This window comes from Pyrus communis, chromosome 11, assembly GCF_963583255.1.
Source record: "Pyrus communis chromosome 11, drPyrComm1.1, whole genome shotgun sequence".
In the NCBI taxonomy this organism is placed as follows: Eukaryota; Viridiplantae; Streptophyta; class Magnoliopsida; order Rosales; family Rosaceae; genus Pyrus; species Pyrus communis.
In genome coordinates this window covers 7,643,946-7,653,224 of record NC_084813.1, presented here as the reverse complement: position 1 = coordinate 7,653,224, position 9,279 = coordinate 7,643,946, and the positions used below count along the sequence as shown (strand labels likewise).

Genomic DNA, 9,279 nt, shown 5'->3' with positions numbered 1-9,279 from the left:
AAGCCTTCACTGTCCCGTTCTGTAACTTCCCTTCTTTCGTCCATCCACGAGGCTGTAAAAAGAGAGAAAGGGGCGGCTATCCAACGGAAGTCATTTTGGTTGTATGCCACGAGGTCCCTATGGACAAGGGGACAAGTGAATCATTGCTTTTGGGCGCGGGCAGCCCTCTACCATCCATCCCATCACATTCCATCGTATCATATTGTACTTAAGTGTTTTATGAGTTTAATACCAAAAGGACACAACTCCACCTTCGAAAAGGAGTGAGAATTTGAAATCTACAGAATAGACCGACCGGTCGCCCTTGTTCAGGTGCACTGTTTTGTGCTTTGAAGCCTAGGCCGACTCGTTAGCCAGAAAAGGCAGACCAGTCACCCGTGTCTGAAGTTCCAGACAGAGGCCACAGCCTTTATTTCACCGGTTGTTCGTTTTACCTCAAATGTAATCCAAAAACAAGTCACAAGGTAGGTTAGTAACAAGTAACAACCAAAGCCCTGAGTAATACAAATTAGGGTTTTGGTCTTGAGACAAAACGGTGAACGTGCATTTGATGTTAATTTACCACCAAAGTCCTGCGGCCGGCCTGGGTGATGAAAAAATCGAATACCAAACTTCGAGTGCAAGAATAGACGCTTTTAACAAAGAAAAAAAGGCACACAGAATCTAAAGTGCACAAAAAAAAAAAAAAAAAAAATAAACAGTAGACAGAACCTAAAGCAGCAGCACAAGACAGAACAGGAAAATTGGAGAATTTGTGTCTTATCATTCTTTTAGAAGCCAACATGAACATGCCAAAGTGAGAACAAACTTCAAAGTAACACCAACCGTGCATATATTTTTACAACACCACCTTTTTCTGTATGTAATCTTAAAGGGTTTTACACATTACGATTCTACTCTCCATCATCATTCTCTTGCTCTTTCTCGTGTCTAGCATTACCATTGACACCGGAAACAAGCTCAGCTTCAAATGCCATGGAACTTGAAGGCAACCTCTCATACATTCTCGAACCCAAAGGAAGAAGCCTATATTGCCCCACAGTAAGAGTCTGGCTGATCCTCTCGTAACTCCACCTCTGCTGAGCATAGACTATACCTGCAAGGATGATTGCTGTAACCGGAATGGCAATATCCCCAAACTTGGAGTAAAAATCCGTAGTCGGGTTGACAAGCTCGTAGTCCTCTGCAAAGTAAGGATTGAGAGCAGGAGCTCTAATATAATCATAAATGTGAGGGAAGATTCTGACCAATGTGATTGCAAAGAAATAGAACTTTCTGAGCGGTTTGCAATCAATCTGCCACACAACGTTGCCAATGATTTGTGGGACAAGGAAAAAATCTTGAACAAGACCGACATACTCCTCTAGCTCAGTTTCCCACTCCCACAGTGCATGAGAATTTGCTCTAGCTATTCTATAGCTTTTTGTCCGAATATATCTTCTGCTAGTCGTCATACTATGAATGATTAAGACAATGACATAGCCAATAAAATGTATTGCAAAGGTAGTCAGAAGCACCCGTTTATCACTCGGTACACGATGTGGCTCAAGAGGAGTTTGCGTAAGTAATCTGATTCGAGATTTCCACACCTTCTGACAGAGCCTTAAAGTCAGTAAAAGTGAAACCATCACCAGAAACTTTACTGTGTAATCAAGTATATGGTACCACTGATTGTTCTCAAGGTCATACGAAGATATTGCATTGGAGTCAGAAGATATTCTCTTGAAGAGCGCTTCAGCGTCAGTGACCAGAGGAATGCTGTACCCAATGACTTGGATACCTAGCATGACCAGAGAGATGTAAGGAACAGAATCCACATTATGCCTGATGTAAAACAGTTGGCTTAAAATGCCAGAAATTGCCAGGGAAAGAGTCAAAATCCGGAGGATTCCCTCAATACCCCGACGAGAGAGTATGCTTTCCCGCTGTTTTCTGTACATAATAGGAAGAGTTCTGAGCTTGACTGTACTAAAGAAAAGGGGGTCATCTTCATTCCTTTGACTGGCTACGGAAATACTTGCTGTTGGATTGCCTAACCATAGAGATGTAGTGGGAGGATATGACACAACCACCTCAATTAAACAATCAAGCCCAGCCTCAAGATCCATGCTCTCATACAAGATCTTCCATGAGGCTCGAACATCCCTGCAGCCAACTAGATACATCTTTCCCACATGTGGGTCATAAAGACCCTCCAGAAAGAGAACTGAAAAATTGCTGAAACCTTTCCCAGTGATGGTGAGTTGTGCGGATACATTCATAAGGAGCTGCTTTTCAGTGTATTCAGCCTTCGTGTGGTAAGGAGTCTCCTCTTCTGCACTGGAACTGTTTTGTGGAGACCAAAAGCGCCCAAACAAGGGACCAACTGACAGAATCTCCATCTGAATATCTATTCTTGATGAGTAAAGATCTTGGATTGGATCGAGAAACGCAGACTCGTGAAGGGTTAGGTCTTCCGAGAGAAGAGAAAGACTGACTTGAAAAGATTCTGTATCTTCCAGTTTGGGAAAATTCAGCAGTGATTTTTTTATGACGGTTCCAACACTAAAGGCCTCATTTTTTTCCAGGATAATAGCAGCTGAATCAAGTTTTGTGTACGTGTAGTTTGGACTGGAGGTTCTGAAGTAATTCCACAGCTCTGTAGGCTGCACTAGCTTTTCAAAGGAGAGAGGAAAAAACGATGCACCACTGTTATTGATGCTGGATAAACTACCATAAATAATGCTTCGTTGCTTTATGGAAAAAGAGACTGGTATGTACAAGCAGATTCGACTATTGCATTGACGTCCTTGAACATCAGCAAGTCCAAGGCAACCAGCCATGCAAAGCTGCCCGCTGGTAGACTTCCAAATTCCCTCTGCTGCAACGGTCATGTTGTTAAGCCCAGATCTCTTTGCCGCAGTATAGTCATTCTCTAGCGGGGAAACAGCTCTAAACACAGCTGAAACCCATGCTGAACTGGCATTTACTGCGGAATTTTTTTGTTCACACTTGATATCCTGCATAAAAATTTTCACACCTTTAAAGCTTCCATTTGATGCCCTAATCTCTTTATCTGCCACAAATGGACCCAGCTTGCTGCAAAAATCACCCGGGAAATTACATCTCCAGTTTGGCAAGACAGTGAAAGCTTGTTCCCGTGTAACTTCTTGGAGGATTTCACAAAACGAAGGACCTTTGTAAATGCTAATGCCACCATATGTCAAGTTATCATTAGATGGGTACGGATCACATGCTCTTGACACAATCTTTTCAGCTCCAAACTCATACGTTGCGGACTTTCCCAACTGCGATGAAATGTGAACCGTATCAAAGTACTTTGAGTTTGACTTTGAATTTAAGCTTCTTAATTCTCCTTGGATAACCCTATTTGTCAATGAGAAAGTCGCTGGATAATGAAGAACTAGTAGAATCTGATCATCTTCAGAAAGAGGAGGTTGGTCATAATTTACATCAGAAGCCTTCAACCACTCCCAGGGATTAGCAGAATCAGTCTCCCGGGACGGCAACATTGTACTCCCCAACAAACACATTACTCTTTCCCCACCATTTTTCTTGGATTCAGTGTAAATCCCTTGGAAGGAAACTGTGAGCTGAGAATGGCCGGGCCATATTTGAAATTTTGGATTTCCTTCATACCTATAATCCGCAAAGCTACCACCTTTAGTAATGCCCAAAACCATGACCCCACTAACACTCACTGACTTCTTGGATCGATGGGCACGATCAACATCCATAACCCAAAATGAAACCAAGTTCGATGATGTACGATTAATATCCTCCACCAAGCTCATTTCAAATTCTCTATCATCAAATGGGATAATTGGGGCATCACCCACCTCCTGCCTCCAGTCCCCATTGACAAAAAAAAGCTCAGTTTTTATGCTATAAATTCGATTATCTTCAGCTTTCAGTTCAGAAGCAGAAGAAAGAACAAAACGACATTCTTTCTTCACTTCATCGATCCGATCATAACTGTAAGTAACAGGGCTTCCACTTCTTCCATTTGTAAATTCGAATCCTGGTTCTGATTGCTCTGAATAAGTGAGCCCCAAATTAAACAGCAACCCATAAACGCTCCAAACCACAACAACCAAACATGCAAACTTCATCATCTCAAACCTTCTAAAATTCCTATCACTTTCTTCAAGGTTTCTCAGCTGCCCAGAACCTTAAACTACTCAAATTTGAAAACCCAATTCTTCAAATCTCAAATTTCTACTCAGTTTCCACAAATTTCATCCATCCACAGAGGTCAAGTCAATGAACAATATAACACAATATCCTTGAAAGGGTACTCAATCTTAAGCCTATACTTTCATGGGTAGTGTTTGAATCCAACCAAAATTTTAAAGTAAGGAACACAAACCTGAATCTGTCCACTCTTGCATGGATTACCGTGAAGAAGATGAACCCCACTTGCTGAAATTTGGATCTAGAGAAAGAGAGAGAGAGAGCTAGCAGAGTTGATTGGATCTAGAGAGAGAGAGTGAGACGGTTGAGTGAATCTGTCCACTCTTGCATGGATTACTGTGAAGAAGATGAACCCCACTTGCTGAAACTTGGATCTAGAGAGAGAGAGAGAGAGAGCTAGCAGAGTTGATTGGATCTAGAGAGAGAGGAAGTGAGACAGTTGAGTGAATCTGAAGTTGAACTGGTTTCTGGTGGAACACCAAACAGTGAATGTTTTTCTCAAGTTTTTGGCTTTTCGTGATTATTTTTTTATGCAAGAACTTGAAGATATTTCTTTCTCTCTTTCTAGAAATAACGGTCAACTCCTTTAAACAAACGATTGAACTCCAAACGTCCCCTAAATTTTTTAATTTTTTAATTTTTTTGACAAAACGATAGCAATTTTAAATGGAATATTATTTTACATTTGTTACAAAAATTGCTACTGGCATGTTATTATAGTTGTAAAATGATATTGTGCTTTTTTTATGACGGCATGTTAACTGACTAACGTTATCGCTCGACTAAAAAAAATTGTTACAAAAATCTATTATCTCTCTCTTTCCATTTTCACACTACCATTTAAATTTGTTAAAAATGCATCTTCTATAATTCTATTGTTATTTTCTAAATAAACTCATAGTTGCTATTCAAAATTCTAATTAAGATATTAATATTAGTGCACGGACTATAACAAAAATGGTTTATACCAAAAGAGTAAAATGACAGCTTGCTATCAAAAATTATTTATACCAAAATTACAAGTTTAGGAAGATTGTAGAATTAAATCTAAAAAACACTACAAGTGGTGGACTGCCTTTGTCGTTAATCTTAAAAACACTACGTTCTGAGTTCAAACCCGTAGTTTATAGCAAAATTATTATTGTTTTACATTTTTTTAAGTGATGAAAAATGATTAGGAAAAATAAAATAAAAGATTAGCGCGTGTGTGGCTCAAAACAAATTTTGAGTCGCGTGGATTGTTAGTTGAGAAAAAGTGCAAGTAAGATTGCAAGAGAAGCAAAAGTCACCATCCCTGGATTTATTCATCTACCTTGTTATTTTGCTAAATTCTTCTTCTCGTGTTGGAAAAGTTTATTGAGTTGCCTTTCTATTGGGTTAGTTTGTTCTGTTGTTTTAGATTGTATTCAATAAGTAACTAGATTGTATTGTTTAAGATTGTCACCAAACTAATCTATTTTTTCGTTCAACATACTGCTAAATCCAATCCAATCCAATCTTTGACAGCAATTCTAGAGATTTTTAGACAATAACTGAATAATTCCCACAAATCAGGGAATCATTCACTACCAAAAAATTTCAATTACTAATTTAAAATTAAATTCAACAAAATAATGTTTTGAAAGCATACTTGCTCAATAATCTAATTACATGAAAGACATCTTTTATCCCACTTTCATAACTAAGACAAGTGCTTCGCTACTCACTTCTTCATCTCTTGGTACTCTGCCACCGGAGCTTCGTCTCCTTCGTTCTGTGAGCCTCCAGACGATGAGCCACCACCGCCTCCAGAACCCTTCGACATATGCTCACCAATCTTTGACACAGCTTTGTTTGCAATGTCAAGCTTCGACTTAATCTCATCAGCATTGTCCCCTCCAATTGCCGTCCTCAAGTCAGCAACTGCATCCTCGATTTCTTTAGCGATTTCGCTCGGAACTTTGTCATGGTATTCGCTCAAACTCTTCTCAATGCTGTAGATGCTGGTGTCCGCACTGTTTTTTATATCAACGAGAGCTTTCCTCTGCTGATCCTTTTGAGCATGCAGCTCGGCATCCTTGATCATTCTCTGAATTTCCTCCTCCGTAGGCCCTGCGCTTGAGCGGATGGTAACCTGTTGCTCCTTACCAGTGGCCTTGTCCCTTGCAGAAACAGTTACTATACCGTTGGCATCAATGTCAAATGTAACTTCAATCTGAGGCATTCCCCTCGGTGCTGGAGGGATGCCTTGAAGGTCAAACTCTCCAAGAAGCTTGTTGTCAGCAGCCATTTCTCTCTCCCCTTGTAGCACCTTGATACCGACGTGAGTTTGGTTGTCAGCAGCTGTCGAAAATACCTGCACAATTCCATAACAAAAGGTAGGATAAGATGCAAACAGTTCAGCAACACGCACAGTTAAGTAATCAATGTAAGTTTAAACATTTTCTTGAGGACTGACCTGACTCTTCTTTGTTGGAATTGTAGTGTTTCTAGCAATCAGCTTGGCGAATATACCACCCAATGTTTCGATACCAAGTGATAGAGGAGTAACATCGAGAAGAAGCAACTCCTTAACATCACCGCGAAGAATACCACCTTGGATGGCAGCTCCCAAAGCAACTGCCTCATCTGGATTGACTCCTTTGCTTGGGCTCTTTCCAAATATTTCTGCAACTACCTCTTGCACTTTAGGAACACGAGTCATTCCTCCAACAAGAAGGACCTCATCCACATCCTTAATAGACGTGTTGGCATCCCTCAAACAATTCTTGCACGGTACCTTTGTCCTCTCAATCAGGTGATTAACCAGGCTTTCAAACTTTGATCGGGTCAGCGTGATGTTCAGATGCTTAGCGCCCGAAGCATCAGCTGTGATGAACGGAAGGTTTATCTCAGTTTGAGATGAAGATGAAAGTTCAATCTTAGCTTTCTCGGCTGCCTCCCGAAGCCTCTGCAAGGCAAGCCTATCCTCTGTAAGTTCAATACCCTCAGTTCTCTTGAATTCACTCACTAAGAAGTCCAGCAAAGCATTGTCAAAATCCTCTCCCCCCAAGAATGTGTCACCATTTGTTGCTTTCACCTACATAAGAGAGAATTCTTACTAGGTCTTCCAAAATAAAGGACAAGAAGACAGGATCTAACAGTATAGCAAACTGTGCATACCTCAAAAACACCATTGGATATCTCCAGAATGGATACGTCAAATGTCCCACCACCAAGATCAAATACAGCAATTAGGCCTTCCTTGCTGGTCATACCATAGGAAAGAGCAGCAGCAGTTGGCTCATTTATGATTCTCTCTACGGTTAGCCCTGCAATTCTTCCAGCATCCTTTGTGGCCTGTCTCTGGGCATCATTGAAATAAGCTGGGACCGTGATCACAGCTCTAGAAACAGACTTTCCAAGGTAAGCCTCAGCAGTTTCTTTCATCTTTGTCAGAACAAAAGCTCCAATCTGGCCTGGAGCATACTGCTGTCCATTGACTTCAACCCATGCTTCTCCATTTGGAGCTTTAACAATCTTGTATGGAACCATCTTCATTTCCTTTTGTGTTTGGGCATCGTTAAAGTGTCTCCCAATCAGACGCTTGGTTCCAGAAACTGTGTTCGTTGGGTTCGTCACAGCCTGACGTTTTGCTGGAGTACCAACAAGAAGTTCTCCTTTCTGGTTCATGGCAACTACTGATGGTGTGGTCCGAGCTCCTTCAGAGTTCTCGATAACTTTGGGATTCTGTGATAATCCACAATTAATCATCAAATACAAAAACACACAACCAAAAGAATACTTAAACAAAGAATTCAACCATCACAAATATGAGAACATAATGAAGGGTTACCTTGCCCTCCATCACAGCAACACATGAGTTGGTTGTGCCCAAATCGATCCCAATTATATCGTTGCCAGCAGGTCTAGAACTGTTTCAAGCATAACATGTTATTAATAAGCTAAATCGACTAGGAAAAAATCCAAATTAAAAACCGAAAGAAAATCTGCTATAGTAAAACTAAAAATCGTCCAAAATTCCAAATTACCTGAAAGGTCTTGCTAAGCTTGCCCACTTCTGGCTCAAAGGTGATGGCTTGGCAATGCTAGTAAACTTTTGCACCGAAAAAGAAAACAAACAAACAAAAAAACAGATAATTAAGCTTCTTAATGCAATTGTTCAATTCATATTGCATTATCCTATAAAACTTCAAATCAATGAATTCCACAATGTAAAAAACACGAACCCCAAAATACTATCTTTTTTCTTTAGAACCTAACAATAACTAGCAACTTATGAAAACCCATTCATCAAAGTAGCACATATTTGTCAAAATGTAGTGTCAAGATACAATTAAGGTGAAGATCATACTAGTCTCTCGGCATGCGCTGACACACACGTAAAACCAAAACCACATCTTGAGCAACTGATCTTATTAACCAAACATTTTCAAACTATACAATAATTTGTACAAAACAAAAGGAAGAATTCCATCAAATGTTCAATTAAATAATAATTAAAAACCACTATTTTCAAACAGCCCTCTTTCACTGCCAAAATATCAATCATATCAGACAACAGTATGAATTCAGAAAAAGACAGAAAATCAAATATCTACCAAAAATTTAAGAGCTCATAGCTATCAAACAACCCGAAACAAAAACCAATTTACAATTACATAACCACAAGCGACAGAGAGAGATGAAATACATAGATATTCATCGTCCCAGAAAACGAAGGAAAAACCAAAAGATTGAAAATTTAATGAGAATGTGCGACTTACGGAACGGTAGGCGGAGAGGGAGGCCGACGCGACGTCGCGGCGCCGGAAGTTACGGAGCAAAGCAACGGCGGCCATGGCTCTGCTTCGAGCAGCAACAGAGAAACAATGAGAGAGAGGGAGGGAGAGAGAGAGAGAGAGAGAGAGAGAGAGAGAGAGAGAACGAGAAGAACAGAAGGTTTGCAGTGAGTGTTGGGATTGAGTAGGGTTTAGGGTTTTGCGGTATTTATGAGGCGGAGAGCTGGGCAGGGCCGGAAGGACGACGGCCCAAGAAAACTCGCCTTTCTTGCTGCGAAAGTTAATTGACTTGACGGAAAAGAAATTTAATTAATTAAATATTTTC

General features: G+C 40.3%; 2 protein-coding genes across 2 annotated transcripts; both read right to left on the bottom strand.

Moving 5' to 3' along the window:
• Positions 1 to 789: 789 nt before the first annotated feature.
• Positions 790 to 4,756, bottom strand: LOC137707601 (uncharacterized). Its single transcript, XM_068446507.1, has one exon. The coding sequence runs from the start codon at positions 4,113 to 4,115 to the stop codon at positions 894 to 896; it is 3,222 nt and encodes a 1,073-aa protein (XP_068302608.1). The 5' UTR covers positions 4,116 to 4,756; the 3' UTR covers positions 790 to 893.
• Positions 4,757 to 5,867: 1,111 nt separating this feature from the next.
• Positions 5,868 to 9,076, bottom strand: LOC137709417 (heat shock 70 kDa protein, mitochondrial-like). The gene is made up of 6 exons (XM_068448508.1): positions 8,940 to 9,076; positions 8,205 to 8,269; positions 8,009 to 8,087; positions 7,336 to 7,902; positions 6,632 to 7,252; positions 5,868 to 6,529 (listed from the first exon to the last, which is right to left on the bottom strand). Exons 1-6 carry the CDS (start codon positions 9,012 to 9,014, stop codon positions 5,897 to 5,899), a joined length of 2,040 nt encoding a protein of 679 aa, XP_068304609.1. The 5' UTR covers positions 9,015 to 9,076; the 3' UTR covers positions 5,868 to 5,896.
• Between the last annotated feature and the right edge of the window lie 203 nt (positions 9,077 to 9,279).

Coding starts and splice junctions, on each gene's coding strand:
- LOC137707601 (XM_068446507.1), bottom strand. CDS start 4,115: ATGATGAAGTTTGCATGTTTGGTTGTTGTGGTTTGGAGCGTTTATGGG.
- LOC137709417 (XM_068448508.1), bottom strand. CDS start 9,014: ATGGCCGCCGTTGCTTTGCTCCGTAACTTCCGGCGCCGCGACGTCGCG. Junction 8,270..8,939: donor CCCTCTCCGCCTACCGTTCC/GTAAGTCGCACA, acceptor TCGGTGCAAAAG/TTTACTAGCATTGCCAAGCC. Junction 7,903..8,008: donor TTGCTGTGATGGAGGGCAAG/GTAACCCTTCAT, acceptor GGATTATCACAG/AATCCCAAAGTTATCGAGAA.